We start from the raw sequence: 18,059 nt of genomic DNA on the forward strand, positions 1-18,059 counted from the left end.
TTGTTAAACACTGGTATACAGCAACAAAAATAGCATGCATAAGACGAAAAAATGGCAATGTTATATGCCCAAGACTAGCCTATCACTTTGTCTTTTAGAAATAACACCACATTTTTAAAACTGCAGCTTCCACATTAAAATGTTGACTTTTTTTAATATTTTTTGTATGTGAATTAAATAAAATATTTGGTAGAGTATTCGTTTGATGTGTTCTGTCTTCTGAATATGTGTCTATTGGTTTGGAGTTCGAGTTGTAACTTCAAGTGCTGATTCACTGATGGTCGACAGAAGGCAAAAAGTTAAGAACCTCTGCTATAAAGCAAACAATGTGGAAGGGCTTTGAAAAACATGCGTTCTGCTGAGTGAGTCAAATTAAGTCCCCGCTACCCTTTGCACAGCGAGGTGCATGCCCGAGCAGAAGCCAGTTATATTTCCCTGTTGCTCAAGCAGAGGTGAAACACAGCCTATGAAAGCATACGAAGGTAGCTGATAAACCTAAAACTAACCTGATGTAATACATGACGTAAACTGACAAAGGGTTCAGGAGAGTTCAGAACAGGTCTAGATGCCTCCACATGTATGGCTGTAAAGGTTCAACAATTCTTTAATAGGTCTCCTCCTTATTTCCAGGATGGCCCCAGAAGTGGTGATGTGCGAGACCATGAAGGACCAACCGTACGATTACAAGGCAGATGTTTGGTCCTTGGGAATCACTCTAATTGAGATGGCGCAGATCGAACCCCCTCACCACGAGCTGAACCCCATGAGGGTGTTGCTGAAGATCGCCAAATCTGAGCCCCCAACTCTGAGCAACCCATCAAAGTGGTAAGAACAGAAAGAAGTCTTTTATGTTTGGTTCTCTAAGTTTACTTAGGTTTTACGAAGGAAAGAACCTGCACCAGGCACGCTATCCCAATCACAAGAAAAGAAACAATGATATCAAGGAACCTTTAATCCTGCTACTTTTGCTAACTAAGAATCTTTTTTTTTCTTTTTTTAAAGCAATCTTGCAGGACACTTAAAAATCATCTACCGAAGCCTGAGCTCCAAAGAAAGTACTTTAGGCTTGAGATTGAATGCTTCCTCCATTATTTGATCACCAGAGACAGCTTTGCGAGCCTCTGGTGGTTTTTAAGATATTCACAAGTGAAACGTTTTTCCAAAGTTTGAGTCTTGTGTTCAACCAGTGAACTCTGAAGTGTCAAGAAGTGATGATTTATACAAATCTGGAAATTTTGGGAGATAGTTTAAATAATTTTGGCAATTTTGCTCTGTAGGTATGCTCATTTTCCTCCCATTAGCCATTTGAATATATTTATAATCAGACATGCCCCTTGTGTGTCACCATAGACATGATTCGCTGGGTAATACTCATTTGAAAAAAAAATCATTTTTCTATTCGCATTGCACCTTGATTGGGATATGTACCTTTCCCGTGGCTTTTGGTTATAAGACTCTTACTTGGTCTGTGGCAGCTAAAAAATGGCTTGAAATTTGCAGGCCATGCACGGTGTCCATCTTCCCTTTATAAAGAATGATAAGGGACAATCCTTAATTTGTACCTTTGGTTAGTTGAGGTAGGGGGTTCCAGCCCTCATTGTTAGGGACTAGGACATAGTTTTCATTATCAGACGTTAACCTAAACAAGAGAAAGTAGGACGAAGAGAAGGAAGACAATGAGAAAGGAAGAAAGCAGCAATGAAATAGATTTAACATGGCTGAAATAAGGTGACCGGGAGGGTAAAATGGTGGACTCAAAACTAGAGAAGCTTGATTATCTGCAACCATGGTTGCCGGCAGCAATCTTTTAAGAAACACACTAGATCCTGCAATTGTTTTCTCTTTTTTTTTTTTTATTAAACAAATTAAGTAGTAGCTAAATAGTCCTTTGAGGCAATGCCATATTTTACCGACCAGAACCTTTTTTTGCTTTGAAAATCAGCGGATCAATGCTCATCATCATCATCATCAGATTTTATTTTGGGACTAATTAAAATCATTGCAAAAAGAGAATACAAAATATAAAATACAAGTATAAAATACGGACTACATAAAAAGAACAGTTCATGGCCGGGGTCAGAAATCTCTCTGCGCATTACAGTGAGAGTTCAATTTTCCTTGAAGATTCATACAATACTTCCCGAATTTGGCCAGATAAGCCGGTTCCTTTAAAGGAAAAAAAACAGCAATCTAGCCTCTGAACGGGATCTTATGCTATGACGAAGTAACAAAGGTTTTAATAAAATGCATCGTACATTCAGTAGTGCTGGGCAGCAGCACAATAAATGAATAAAACTCTCGGATTTATAGTCACAAAGCCTTCACCCGGTCATAATAGATAGGGATTTCCATTTTTGGTTAAACTTCTTTATTCTTAGGCCAAGAAGCCTTGTGAAGGCGATTTGGGATATGCAGTCTTTCCTAATGGTGCAAGTGAGATATGGCTGTTGTGCCAAATATTGTGAGATGTTTATATAAGATTCTGCCAGCGCATCCAGTGTAGATTAGCTGTTCAGGTTCTTTTTTATAGGTCGTCTGCTCGAGAAAGATTTTTTGTCTGTCTTATCAATATAGATTTTATTGAGGTGTGTGACTGGGCTAGTTTGATCAAGGCTGCTTAATCAATTTGAAGCTTGGTTATAGCTGTTGAGAGAGATTGTGACCAATGGTTTGTTTTTATTTCGATGATATAGCGCAAGGCTGATTTCAAAGTATTTGGGGGGGGGGGGCCGTAGCTATCCTGTGATAGTATTTCAAAAAGTCAACCATTAGCACAAATTGTTGACTTTCCAGCCCAAATTCGAGCCTAATCAAGTGGCTTCTAATGTATTGTAGCAATTTGAAAACTCTTGTATATACTTTTACCTGGAGCTTATCTAGCAGAGCGGTGAATTTTCCAGGGAAGGCTTTATTGCCATACTTCAGTGGTGGTAAAATTGTAGTTTTGAGAATTTGGAGTTTTAGTTTTGCTGAGGGGTTTTCTGTTAAATTATATAGTTGACATATTCTAGTTGTTATGAAGTCCGCCCTTAATTTAAGGTTAAGGAGTTAGGCCTTGGCTGTTCCTTTGGCTGATGTTGTGTACCTAGATAATTATAAGTGTCCGAAGTGCTTATGGTAAGAGGCCCCAGCTTCCATCGTAATTGCTGATGTTTCTTTAACCCACCAAATATTACAACCTTTGTTTTGGTTACATTTCCTTTCATTTCATTTGTCATATTATAGCTATGCAGAGCAGTTAAAGCTTTTTGTAGGCCGATTTTTGGAGTGGTCCAGCAGAATGATGTATTGGAGCAGGGCGGTTTTGATTTTTCCAATTTTCGGTGGTATCATATTTGCTTGCATAAGCGCCTGTGACATGTCGGCTCTATATAGATTGAATAGAGTCAGTGCTAAAACACATCTTTGCTTTAATCCATTGATGGTGGGGAATCTCCTTGCTGATGGTACATTTTGTCAGCTTGACTCATACCCATGTGGATGTGTACAATAGTATTATGGCCCTTAATAGCTTATTGGGGATTCCCCAGTTTCTTAGCTTGCTCCATAGGAAATGTCTATCCACGGCATCAAATGCTGCTGAGTAATCCACAAAACAGGCAAAGAGTGGTAGTGATTTTTTGGCAATGGCATCTTGGGCTAGGTAAGATCAATGCTTTTTCAGTGCTCCATGTTATCAGATAGTTTAAAATGTCTGTATTCCTGTCTAGTAACGTGGGAATATTAAGAAAAGTAGAAATCTCCCTTTGCAAAGTAGTATTTCAAGGAATAACTGGAAATGTTAAGAGTTAGAAACCTTCCATTGTAATGAAGAATTCAAAGTTATTTTAGGGCTTTTAAGGTAACTTGAAACCTCCCCTATAATGGAGTATTCCATACTATTGATGGGCATTTTAAGTTGACTTGAACCCTTCCTATGTAATTCTATTACCACACCCTCTTGGTGCAGTGCAACCATACATCATTCAATGGCCCATTACAGTAGTTTCCCTCTATAATGTAGAATGCAATGTATTTGGTGTGTAAGAAAACATTGTTGAAAATACTTACAATTTAAAAACAATTGTGACAGAAATGGATACATTGACATATGTTTGAGAAACAAAATTAGAATCAGGATTATTTTTTATGTGATTTGTAACTTTGCATTTAGTACAGATTAGCCTGTGAGAATCGTACTCTGTGGCTACGGCATGTCTGCTTTTCAATATGTATATACAAAATATGTAGAAAATATAACATTTACACTGTACCTAGTTTTGTGGCACGTTGGTAGCAAACATTTATTATCCGGCTCAATTCTGTAACTTTTATCTGCATTGAAAGAATTTAAGCTGTGGCCTTCAGGTCACATCAGAATCTCTCCAGTTAATGCTCAACCCACTGAGCTATTTTACCAGTTGTTTAAACATTGTGAAATATGTTGATGTTTTCCACAGCACCACTAGGTGTGGGAATTTCAGGGAGATCCAACCACCATCATAAAACTGTAAGCCTTGTCAATAAAATATAGCAAACCTGCTTGCCCGAGAGGGATATATTGAATTATGTGGTAAGGTTATGGTGAGTAAACAAAATCAAAAAAATCTGCAATGTACAAATGTAGTAAAACTGCCCAGTTGTTCCAGTTTCATTGACCTTCAACATCTTCTACCAGCATTTTGGGGTTTGTTGATTTTCATCTTTTAGGAGTGGGTTAATCCAAAAAGCAAAAAATCACCAACCTCAATTGAAAAAGCATTAATAACTTTGAGACTGAAATACACGTGGGATTCACCGTTGTCTCTTTCGGAGTCCTGACCTCTCTTCCCCATGGTTTTGTCTTGTAAGGTCTCAGGAGTTCAATGATTTCCTAAGGAAGGCCCTGGATAAGAATCCGGAGACCCGTCCGAGTGCTGCTCAGCTTCTGGAGGTATGGATGGAAGTCACAAACGATCAGAGTCAAAGTTCTGAAGAGTTCTCTCTTACTTTTATTGCAAAAGTGTGCTTCACACCAGCTTGAACCAGTGCAGAAGGCTGCACTGACCAGGACCCGCCCCCTTACAATTCAAACAGAACATTTGTATGATGCAGATTTCCACGGACTTGTCCAGCATTTACAATGTATGCACTTGGCGTGACAGTGTTTGGTGGCTTTCACTGGCTTGTTTTCAGTCTGGGTGGAGTTGCCGAGCCTAGTAATTGAGTGGGTTTGGAAAAAAAGAGGCTGGCTTCTTAAATATTGGTAATCGACTAATATTTAGTTGTAAAATGGTAACCCGGTCACTGACATTGTAACTGATGTATTCTTATTTTTTTTTTTACTTTTTCATATCTCTGAGAACACACAAATAATGGCGATGTAGTTGTTCTCAGCTTTGTACAAAACACTGATAGAAATAGTTGTGGCAAAACAGGTAAAAGGCAAAACAGTCACTCTGGCTCTTCCAGACCCCTTACCAGATGATGAGAATGAGTGTTTCAGAAAAGAAGCTTCCCACAGGATGACCTCTGCCTCAAAGCGCTAGAGTGCCATAATGACTCAACCCAGGAGTAGATTTCTTCTTCACAGAAATATTATGTGCAGATCATGCCCTTTCCGTTTTTTGATTTACATAATCAATTCTTTAGTGTGGGATTTTTGTTCCTTTATAGTATGTGAGTCCAACGTAAGTCCAGGAGGGTCCGATCCATGCCACATTTTGAAAATAACCAACTCACCGCAGATATAAATTCCATTTACAAATGTATTGTGTTTGGATATTCCAAACATTTGGAAGGGATGCGGCCCTCCTTGGCCTACATTGCACACAACTGTTTATAGTTTACACAACTTGCTACATCACCCGATAACGTTATTAAAACAAATGTCTTGTACATGTTCGAGGCTGAGCGGCATTGCCAATTGTTTAACATACAAATGGAAGTAACACATTTGAACAGTGCAAGAATTCGTTTAAGGAAATATTTGGCTCACTGAGGTGTCCGTCACGCATGGTTAAAAGATATAAACACAGGCTAGTGGAAGCGAAAAGTTATGATGTCAGCAGGCTGCCCTATGTATGTTATTGCAAAAAGAAGATGTAAAAAGAAAAATGAAATGACTATTTTCAGCAATACAGTGGGGTTTACTCAAGGCATGCATCTTTCAATAGTTGCACGCTGCTGTGTCTGGGCACTGCCACAGTCTCCATGGCTTTGAGTGTTAAGGTTTGTGGTGTCAGTGGTTTGCAGTTAGAGAATGGAGTTGCTTACTTGTTGGAACAAGTACTTGAGTACTTTACCATTGTAGCTCTTCTTGCAGCATTCAAGATTTGCACTGCCTAAAGTCGCTTTAATAAAAGTGGAACATAATGTCAGGAATTTACCTCCGTGAATATCGAACTGGGCTGTTTAAAGCGAAGTACGGTGCTTCACTGAAATACTTTAGTGATAAATGAAAGTTGGAAAAAAATGGAAAATAATTGGACTGCTTAAAGCCTACCTCAATTCTGTTGAACTGTACAGCAGGCAGGCACCAGTGACGTGTGTGCTGCTTTCCATGAATGCTGCTCAGTCTGTGCTTATGTCTTTGAAGTGTAGCTCACTATGAGAAACTCTGGTTTCCTTAGAGCAAAAGTGTATTAATACAAACATTACAGCTGATCAGCTCACAGTAGCATCAATTTTCACCAGATAGATGCATTCAGTGATGGAAAAAATCATGTAGATCATGTTAGATGGTCTGATCTATATGAAGAAACAAATACCATCCTTGAAAGCGTCGGTATAAAAACGAATTGCACCTGATCGCAAAATATAAAACTCAGCCCGAAAACGGTAGTTTGCATAGTAAAACAATATTGCGCTTACTCAACACAGGTCAAGAACAAACTGTTCCAGAACAGGCATTAACAGCTTATTTTCTGGCATGTAAATTACTGAAATTACTGAGCCCAAGTTTGAATGCAAGGTCACTTGTAGTGGGGAATCAGAGTTATCTCTGATTTATGTGACCATTCCTTAAAGAGCACATAACATAATTCCTAATGTATTTGTCCGATACCGAACATTCTTTTTCAACATAAATACTTTGCTATCGACTGTGTTCCATCACAGACACATTTAAGGAATTGTGTTCCAAAACTACAACAGGTAAAGAATAAATGGATTTATAAATTAAGAGTGTTCAGAGATGGTTTGAACACTGATCTTGTTCTGCTGTCTCTTTTTAGGCTAGTTATCCTCGAGTGACAAACTGCGATCGAATGCAATAATTATTGTTGCCAACTTTTTAAAAACTTTTTTTATAATGAACATATTGTTTTTCTTTGTCATAATCATAACTTTGAGCAGCAATTCAACATTTACAGTGACTTGGGCAGAAAAGGGTAGAGGTAATGCTTTGTATATAGAGACCATTCTGGGAAACACATACCATGGTAGCAGTAGTTGTCTCCTTTTTTAAGCAAGGTGTGGTGTGCCTTTAAGGCATGCGTTCCACTGGTGTGGGTTGACTGGTATGTGATTCAAGATCATATTGACTGTGGAACCGTTCACAGATTTCTTGCCTTCTTCAGTTCTGTTTCTTGCGTTTGTGTAGCACCCGTTTGTGAGTAACGTCACCAGTAATCGAGCCTTACGAGAACTGGTGGCAGAGGCGAAGGCAGAAGTGATGGACGAAATTGAAGACAACCGTGAGAATGGAGATGAGGATGAGTCGTCTGATCTTCTCGGTGTGAGTACTAAACTTTTCTACTCTGACCTCATTAGGCATGGCCAGTCATGAGTAGGATGAGGTGGTTGTTGGTGGCACAGCTTTGTCAGGAACCTGCCCAGGTTGGATTCTGAAATGTACACATTTTCAATCCCAGGTCTAGAGAAATGTTTGTGTGTGTTCCTGGATGGGTCAACATGTAAAGGTTTTTTGATAACGGTTTGTTTCTCATCTTGGAAATGCGGGTATCTTCAATTCTTTCAGGGGTAGAATGGGTATTATTTAAAGAGTGGGAATACGGAAATAATGCCTTCATAATTTAATGGTGTTTGAGGACAGCGGTTTCAACATGTAAACAATTATTTTCCTTCTGGAGAAAAATAGAAAACAAAGTGTATATGAAATTTTACATCAACTGTCTATATGAGGAATCACACACTTGTTACAATTCTGCTTGTGGAAATGCTAATGCATTTATCTTTGTTGATATTTAGGAATACTTGTGAAATATCTTTCCCAATTTCCAAAACGTTAGATAGTGACTCTGAAAAATAGGAGTAAATTTGTAACACACTTACTTGTTTTTGGAATTCTGCCCTTTGTAATTTGTCCCAAAAAAAGAGAATGTTCCTTCATTCACTGAATGCTCAAATTTTTGTATAGGTTCATGCTATTGACTAAAATTCACATAAATCTCCAGTGAATTCCACGAGACAGGGGCTTAGCAAAGATTTCGGAGATACCGTTATTTAAAAAAACAAAAAGGTTTTTGAAAAACCCTTTATGTTCCCCCAACTTGGTGCGGGGTAAGCCCTGGTGTGGTGACGATCAGGAGATGTGCTATAATCTGCATCTTAGGCAGGGAACTGATCTGTGATTTTTTTAAGGACAGGCTATTTAAACCCAGGTTTACAAATGTGCAGAGGGTAAGGTGCCCTCAAAAAATAGAAAAAACTCATGCTGTCAAATCTAGAGCAGAACATACTAGGCGCTAAATGTGAGGAAGAACAGCGGAATATGTTAAACGTATGCAGCCAGACAGTGACTAATGGAAGACATGAAGTGTAAGTGAAAAATTGAGAAGTGACTCAATTTTGTGGAAACCTTATCTTTCCAGTCCAGATTTATGTTTTAGATGTCAACACCCAGGTTACAATTTATTAGTACACTGTAATCAAAACATAGCCACTCCTACCTTTCATATTACCGGAAGATAAACAGTTTTGCAGAGGTTTTTTTTTTTAAATGGTCACTACTGTCTCTTCCTGTTGAAGATACTATGCTTCCATCCAAATTCTCTTTTGTAGATTCAGAAATGGTTCTATTTGAACAGGAATCTTTATGTTCATGAAGAGGACAGAATCCATAAGAAAAGTGATGACGTTGTTTAGGGGCGTTTCTAGACTTGACCAGAGGACCCTTCTTGTTAGATTCACATGTAAAGGAAAGTTTGGAGAATGATTGGTTCTTTTCATTCCATAATTCGTCCGGTAGGCGACCTATAGATAGCATGACCAGGAAGCGGTTTTCAGGCTGTGCTTTCATAGAAGTGTATTACTGGGTGTAGGACCTAAGCACGGCATAAAAATAGACAGTGTATTTAGTGTTAATATGAAAAGTGTAGTATGAGGTTTTGGCAACTTCTAATAGTGTCTACTGTTTCTCCGATGCATAAACTTTTACTTGCAATCTTAAAGGATTTTCATTTTCTCTCCAAAACATGGATTTTCAGTTTATTTGTGGATTAATGTATCTGAAGTTAAGTAGTCACAAGATGCATATAATGTGTAGCAATACCAAGGGTTTGGGCTGAAGACCTAGGATTCGAAGGATTTAGAATAGCTGCCTTTAATATTTGAGCAAAGCTTCAGAGAATGACGCTCCCCTCCTGGTACAAGACCATATATACTTCACACAGCAGGCAAAGTTGAATTTTTAATTCTAGATTTCAAGAACAGTGTTCTGTTTAGTATTTTGTTTAAGGTTAATTTGTAACAAATCTCTGCAAAAGAAAAGGTTACATGTTAAGTAAAAATAAAAAAAATGCCACAATATGTATGTTTTGTCACCTTTCAATGCTTTAATTGTCTTTTAGGTTGCTGACCATCGAATGCATACACAATATATGAAGCTAGCACTTCATGTAGAAAAAAGGGTTAATGATATATTTTGTACAATTTTGTTTTCAAGCCTGTAAATACTCATAAGCGGGGCCCATCTGAAGTCAGCCAGATCAGTTTAGAGGGACAGAAGACAGCTGAATCCCCTGTTGAGCCAGCAATCAATGGCTTCAGGCCATCTCTCGAGCCAGCCAAGGAATCCAGTGATGCACCGATCAACCTCATTTTGAATAAAGGAATTGATGAAGATAAGCCTCTCCCAACTAACATCAGTAATCATGTGGGAACAGACAACAGCAAACATGCGGTTGAGAAGCCAGATATAGTTCTCATGCCACCGGTACCAGCCGATTACAAGCGTTTATCCCTGGAGGAGAAAAAACTAAACAACAGGCGAGGTAAAGAAATTGAATATGGGAGCAAAGGCTCTTGGGACTCCATAGAGAGGCCCATGAGCATCAACTTGGAAAGCCCATTTAAGGAAGGAGGTGAAAAAATGCTGAATGGGAACCTGGATTCTCCAAGCCGATCGATTGGCAATATTTCCACGAGGAACTCTGATTCTGGCAGCACCTCCGCCTCAGAAAGCTTGGACCTCAGCTCATCTCTGTCGGCAGACCTCTCCCTGAACAAAGACACTGGTTCATTGTCGTTGAGGGTAAGTAGGGCCATTGAAGCGTTTTGGTGGGTTCTTTATTAAAAAGCATGAAGGAACCACATGTACATTAGTAACGGAGTGTGGGTCAAATGAATTACTGTAAGGTCATTGGTAGCCAGCCAGAGCATTGATAGTCTGATTGTTGGTTTATCGATAAAGTTAATACCCGGTCTGTGGGTTATAAATTGAACTAATTAAATATTTGTTTTTAAAGAAGCTGTAACACTGATGTTTTTGGTCAATAGATGGGACTGCGAGTAATGTCTGTAATCTACACTGAGAATAAACAACCTGCTCTTTAGTTAATAACTAGCATTTATAATAGTGTATGTGTTGATTTAAAGATAGAGCTTATAACGAGGTTTTTAGTTCATTCTTAGCCACAGGTATGCTTTGTTTCGATGCATATTTAGCTGCTTTCTGTTTGGTTGTTCTTCAAATGCAATGGCATTTTCTGATCTCTTCTCCATGAACCGGTGAAACAGTGTGCTTCAACCTCCGGTGATGACTTTTCGAAGGAATGGGTACTCTGGTGTCTTTGGAGCTGTGCAGTATAACCAACATAGGCCTCTCTCTCTGGGCTGTATCTTAATATTTTCAATTTCCTTTTCAGAGTTTTTTCTGTTTATTGCCCCATGTGTCTATCCATGCTTGTAATCTAGCCTTCTGAAAGACTCATCTATAACTAAATTCACTACTTACCTTTGGGGTCAGTTTACCCTAATGCTAGGGCTAGCGGAAGTGACATCATGCACTCTTTGAGTCTGTTACAGCAGTATTTATCCCTTTTCCCACCGTTAGTCTGCCAAATCCCTCTTACCTGTTGCTGCAGAGCTATGGAAAGGGCTAGAAATTGGACATTAAAAAGCAAACAGAACTGCCAGAGCGCTATCACACCCTGTTCCTGCTGCTGCTTTCATAATCTTTGAGACCAGCGGTAGCTAAGCCAGAGCTAGGGATCTCAAAGAGCAAGTGAATGGTAACAGTGATGACACTTAGCCAACATCCATTCCGCGTAAATCACCAGAGGGGGAATTCCAGTTCCACAAACTAACTTTCCCTAGACTAGTACAAGTTTACCCCACAAAATTGTCTGGGCCCCTCCTACCGAGGTCCCACTGTCACGCCTTCAGTCGGAATCTGTTGATGTCCTGTCTCCCAGAGCTGCGTAGTTTACCTGCTCCCTAAAGCTGTGCTGATATTCTGTTGGTTCCTGTCGGTGTATATTTCCAGTACCACACAAGTATGTTCATCTGAAGCTGGTGGTCCATGAAGACAGTATTCAAATCAAATGAATAGGTGAAAATGTGAGTCTTTTGGGACACAACTGGGTACAATACCCATTATTTCCATATGCTGGGCAGATGTCCACGGCCGCCCTAAGACATACAGGTGTGTGGTTCTTTCCTAATGCTTGGCTGATTTCTATCCTTCTCTCTCCACAAAATATAACCGATTTAAGATTGAAGCCACAAGTTTATCCCGATTAAAGGTATCCATGCACAAGCTCAACAGATTTTCTGAAGGATACTTTAAATCGCAGAATCCTCACTTTTTGAATTCACCAAAGCACCAGATCGGATCTGAAACGTTTTCTGCAATTACTTCCATTGTGGTGTCATGGGACTCTGCAGTAGCTTTTACAGTGCCTCTTCAAGTAACGGCATGGAGCTGTATGCAGGTACCACTTCTATGTGTCAGTGTTGGGTCTGTTATTTCGTGTCCGTTATTTCGTGTCCTTCAAGACTGATGTGAAGCTCCACTCTCTAACCTTTTGTCGGTGTCCTGTCGACTGCAAAACAAATTTTCATAGTGTGTGCTGGCAGAGTGTTGCCAAACCCCACAACCTTCAATCATTGCAATGACTGCAAGGACTAGATGCTGGTTGTGGGCCCAAACAGCTTACTCATGTATGACCCAAGAATGACTCTTAAATCCTGTGACAAATCATCACTGATCCACCTGAGGACCGTCACGGAGTGTGAGGCGAAGATCTACATCGCAAAACACAAGAAGCATGGCGGGTCATGCTCTAAGCCCTGGACTTCAGCACACTAAATATCCCTGGGCCACTCCAAGTCATTAGTCCTAAGGTAAATCAGACTAAGTCAAAAGACAATCTTGCCTTAAGTATAAGTCGTCCAAACAGGATTCTTCTCCCTCCAGTCACCCCTGCTTCAGTGACAAGTTGCACTTGATAGCATCCAGCCCTAGCTCCATTGTCTACCTTTAAGACTATCTAGAGGTTAGTCCCAATTTGCCCAGAGTTTCCAAGACTGTTGTTGAGCCCACAGCAGGTAGTAGCCCTCAAGGAGGTCGTCTTGGGCTTCTTTCAGACAATTATAGCATCCCTCTCAGCACTGTCAGGCCTGATGGATCTTCTGGGGTCCTCATTCAGGCTTCTGCCGCAGTTGCCTGACTCTGTTAGGTCCCAACAAGAGCCATCCATTATCAAAGGCCATGTCGATTATGGCCACTCTGACGTCGGCCTCCACTTCACAGGTTCCGAATCCAGTCCTGATGCCTGTTTTATACCCAGATCAGACTTGAACCTGAGCTCAGCCAATGCCTTATTATGAAATGACTAAGGCTTAGCCTTTAGTCTAGGAGGACTTCAGTGAAGTACCACAATTTGACCATTGGTTTCCCAGGTAGGAACCAAGTCAATTTTGCAGGGATTGTGCAGTTTGAGCCTGCACCTCCAGAAGCTTTTCTGACCTTCAATAATGATCTAACAGAAGCTTTGATGGCAACCTGGTCTAAGCCATGCTCTGGTCTGGCAGTGAGGTGCCCTATAATTTGGCATCATATGCCTGTACCTGGAGACCCTTCCTTCCTGACTTAGCACTCGCCTCCTGAGAACTCAGTGGTTCATGCTTCCACCTGCCAGGTCAATCCTGTTGCATTTCTCATTGCCCCACCATGCAGGGAATCCAAACACATTTGGAAAGAAAGTTTTTTCAACTGCTAGTTTGGCATAGAGGACCCTGAATGCTGCCTGCCTGCTAGGATGCTATAAGCACACCCTCTGGATATGGCCAGTGAGCTTTTAACCTCCGTTCCTGTGGAATTCAGGAATGTGCTCGCACTGGCTGTCCACGATTGACAGGGCATGTCTACGTACATATTGAGAGTGAGTCGGGACGCGACAGATTGCATGGGTCTTAACGTTGGTACCAGCATACTAATCAGATAGTACGCATGGATACATGCTAAAGATCCCTCATGACATGCCATTTGCCCACTCTAGGCGTTTTGGGGAAACAGCTGATTCTGATTGGAGCACTTTGACAGCCGGGATGCAGCCTGCTCCTGGAGCTCCCGATCTCCAGCTTTTTGAGAATACCCTTGGGTCTTTCCTATAGTGAAAGGTAGCCCTTTTATTAACCCATAAAGCCCTTTTGTGGCACCAGAGGACATGGTGGGGGTCAATGGCTGTGGCCACCAGCACCACTGGGAGTCTGCTACCTCCTTGTGGCAGCCAAGGTGCTCTGATTCCCCTCCAGCAACCCCTGTGGACATGGGGCGAGAGGGCAAGCACTGGATACGTAGAGGCCTGCGCATGTGTAATTCTGGCTGACCCCCAAGTGTTCATGAACAAAGTCTCGCTCCTTTGGATGGCAGCTGTTTGTTCCAGTTGGAAACAGGAAGGAACCAAAAGGACATGGAGTACCAGAGGAGTCCTAGAGGTCTCTGTTGTGGCTTTGCAGAGGTTTTAAGATGGAAAGCCACGATATTCAAATCTGTTCAAATAATGAATGTATCTTAGAATTTCAAGATCAGTCAGTGGCAGTCATCTTCCACATGTATTTCAGCATAGAACCTTAATAATAATAAATAGTACAAATAAGGTGTTCGTGCTTCAGACCTTGCTTTGCTTTTTTTTGGCGTCCTAACCGGTGTTCTAACTCAGTTTAATGATACTCGGGTCTTTAAGTGGGATCAAAAAGTAGGGGGACCCTAACAGGCATGTTGCCTATATAATTAAGGGCATCATTTAAACTTAAATTCCCATAGGGTGCCACTCTACTCACACATTTGCATAGAATCACGACTGCAAGTTTTGTGGGCAGGTGATGCTATTGAAGTGTATAGTGGGCATTTTGTGGTTCGGAGTGCGAAGATGAGTCTAGTGATGGTGACCCCCTCCAATTTGAGGGTTCCTTGAGAAGCATTAATTCGCAGCACACAAGGCCTGACCCGGGGGCCCGCACATTGTGGCCCTTCCTCCCCCAGCAGGCGGGGCCTAGCCGTTGTTTAATGTCGGGCAGGTGTTCGCGCGTGAAGGCTTTTGGGATTGGTGCCAGCTTTTTGGGTGGGTTGGACCTCCCCGATGAACATGATGTGCTGCCCAGATGCAGGGGGTGGATAGTTCTGCATCGCTGCCTCTCGCGCTCCGTCACGGAAGCCTTTAAGTGCTGTACACAAATGTCATCCCTGGGTTCTGCGCTCCCCTGCGCGGCTGCATTCTTGGAGTCCTCAGTCACCCCTCGCTTCCAGCCTCGGACACAAGCATTTTAATTGGTTCCATACCGACTATGCACGCGAAGCACCGGGCCTGGATGCTGCGCGCCCTCCCGAACAACCAGGCAGGCCCGTCCACCAGTGCACAGTCTGGACCTCTATCGCCTACTCTCGCACGGCTCAGTCTGCGCCCCGTCTCCATCAGTACTCTGAATGTATCATTCTTTCTCCTCTCTCATCTATATATTCTTCTTCCTGTAGTCCTGCTTATGCTCGCATTTGTCATCTGTCGGTTCAACATCCATTGTTTTAGTTCATCTGACTTTTTTGTCACCCTCCCCTTTCTTTGTCTGTTTCCCCTCACTTGTTTGCTGTCCCCTGAGCTGTCTTTCTCTCCCCGTCTGCGTTTTCTCCTCTCGCTGTCCCTTTCCCGGGCTTTATCTCTGATGTTTACATCACCCGGAGTCGGGGATCTCACGCTAACGGAGGTAAAAATGCAGCTGCTCTCCTGAGAGTTGTGGGGCATGCATAGCCTGTAGTCACATCACATCCCATAGGCTGATAAGGTGTTTCATCTCCCTATTCTTGCAGTGATTGGCCTAACGCCGTCACTTGCTGATAGAGTAATGGTGCACCGGGGAGATAAACGCACCATTAGGAAGAGGGGGCTCATTATCTGGTTCCTGCTCCATGCAGGCTCTTACAGCGGCACAGGGGAGAGCCTGGGCCCTTGATGAGCAGGCATGTCACTGTGGTGCGTTACAGGCTCTCACTGAAGTAAGAGCATGCTTGTTGGTGGTCCAGCCTATGGGTAAGAGGTCTGTCCATGAGACTGTGACTGGTTGACTTCGTCGATAAGCGCTATGCACATGTCTCCTGGATAGCAGCGCCCCTTCTTCTGCTTGCAACACCTGCACTCAAGACCTATCAGTTCTCACCTGCAGATCCAACAGTCCTCCAAACAGTACTACCATGGACATCACTTGACCCAAATGCCAGAGGTAGAGGAAGTGACATCACAAACTGGAAGCATATGATCTCTAACCAGTTTGTATCAATGGAGTTGAATAATTGGAGTTGGCATCATAAGACCTTCTACCATGCTGAAACCAAACCAAAGCAAATGATAAAGTATCCAAATGTAGGAGGGACAGCGTAAACACCAACAATTCCCCAAATCTTATTACAACTGCTCCTTCCACAGATTGTCTCTACAGGGCAATACACGATTATAGTGTTGAAAGGAAACAATAGACTTTATTATTGGTTATACTGAGCACTTGGTGTGATGATTGATCAAATACCTGCTAGTAAGGCTTAAATGAGAAGTGCAGCGGCATGTTCTCCAGCTGTGAGATTGCACATGAACTGTCAGTAGGATGGGCCTTCTGGCTCTCGGTGTCTGTGCATGTGTGCAAGCTGTTTGTAGGAGTGCTTCTCATTATGGGCTGAAATTCACTAGAGGCTCCACACGTGGCCTGTAGTTTGTCTGGGATGTGTTCTGGGTGTCTTTGCCTCAGTGGTGTGCTTAGGTACACATACCTGTGTTGTGACTATAAAGTAAGTCCGAAACTGTGGCAGTTACAGATATTCACGAAGAACATTTCAGCTCTATTCCGCAGTTTGTGTGTGAAATGTATTGATAGCAGCATGTGTGCATGGTCTGTTAGCAGTGGGTTAAGATATTTTGCATCACATCGCGTGAAGGTGACCTAGAGACCACCTGGGAGTTGTGGGAACTAATGATGGCAGTGGGTTTGTCCCAACCTTAGCTGTCACTTGAGTTGTGTAGTTCCAGTAGGTGGCTAGAAGTGCGTACAATGTCTTTAGCTAGCAGTTAACACACATGGTTCTAACAGCTGAGCTGAAGTCTTTGCCAATCAGATGTGCATGAATTCATTGGTTGTAAATGGTGCTTGTCCACATCTATAGGTGGCAGTGAATGTGCCAGAGTTCAGCAAAAGGTAAGGAGGGACAAAGGGAGTCTTGTGCCAGCAGAAGGTATGTGTTGGTTCAGCAGATGTCAGCTGGTGGTTGTGTTGGGTCTTTAGTTAGCAGTTGTCAGTTGTGGGTTCAGCAGCTAAATGTGTGCATGTGAAGTCTTTAGCTAGCAGTCTACATGCAGTGTTTCAGCAGATGGCAATGGGTTTTGAAGGACCATTTAACAATACATTCAAAAAGGCCCAGCAGGTGTTATTGCACAACTGAGAAGTATTTAACAATTAGTCCATGGATTGGTTCACCAGATAAGAACGGGTGATAGAGAATTCTTTAGCTAGCTATATATATGCATAGTCTGTGAAGATGCTAGTGGGTGATTGAGAAGTCCTTAGCCTTTAGTGTGTTTTTGTGTGTGTTGGTTTAGCAGCTGGGAATGGGTGATAGAGAATTATTTAGCTAGCAGTACATATGAAGGGGCTGAGAAAATGCTAACGGGTGATTGAGAAGTGTTTCAGTGTGTTCTTTTGTGTGAGTGTGTTGGTTCAGCAGCTGGTAATGGGTGATACAGAATTGTTTAGTTAACATTACATATGCATGTGCTCAGAAGATGCTAATGGGTGATTAAGAAGTCCTTAGCCTTCAGTGTGTATGTTGGTGCAGCAGATGGAAATGGGTGATTGAGAGTTCTGTACCCAGCAATATGTACGCTTTAGTTCGGCAGATTGGGACGGCTTTAGCCAGCCATGGCTGTGTCTGGGATCACTAGATGTCATCGGATGTATACAGATATTGCATATGTTGATTAAACCTAATAGATCCTGCCTGAATTAACATGAACCACTGACATCCTCAGTTAACTCTGTGGGCCATGCACTCGTTGAATGCATCTCCATGTGCTTCTTTGCTAGGACTCTCGGATGCACAACAAGACCCTGAAGCGGACCCGGAGGTTTGTGGTGGACGGGGTGGAAGTGAGTATCACCACCTCCAAGATCATCAGCGAGGACGAAAAGAAGGACGAGGAGATGAGGTTTCTCAGGCAAGTGAGCAAAGACAGCTATGAACAAGGTAGACCTTTCCCTCACCAACCTGTGTACCTGGCTTTCAAATGGAACCAGCCATCTGCAATGATTGGGCACTTTCTCTCATTCAAGCATGCTGCTGTAGCCCTCAACGGGCATAGTTTAGGCGTTCATTCTGT

At 42.0% G+C, this 18,059-nt stretch overlaps 1 protein-coding gene across 1 annotated transcript in view; it reads left to right on the plus strand.

The window, feature by feature from the left end:
- The window catches only part of STK10 (serine/threonine kinase 10), a 309,494-nt gene that overhangs the window by 214,136 nt on the left and 77,299 nt on the right, over positions 1 to 18,059 (plus strand). The window contains exons 6-10 of the mRNA XM_069244642.1: positions 631 to 825; positions 4,831 to 4,912; positions 7,562 to 7,696; positions 9,866 to 10,453; positions 17,767 to 17,897. Of these exons, the coding sequence (XP_069100743.1) occupies positions 631 to 825; positions 4,831 to 4,912; positions 7,562 to 7,696; positions 9,866 to 10,453; positions 17,767 to 17,897 (1,131 nt within the window). The remainder of the gene's footprint in view (positions 1 to 630; positions 826 to 4,830; positions 4,913 to 7,561; positions 7,697 to 9,865; positions 10,454 to 17,766; positions 17,898 to 18,059) is intronic.

Source organism: Pleurodeles waltl, chromosome 7, assembly GCF_031143425.1.
Source record: "Pleurodeles waltl isolate 20211129_DDA chromosome 7, aPleWal1.hap1.20221129, whole genome shotgun sequence".
Taxonomy (NCBI): Eukaryota; Metazoa; Chordata; class Amphibia; order Caudata; family Salamandridae; genus Pleurodeles; species Pleurodeles waltl.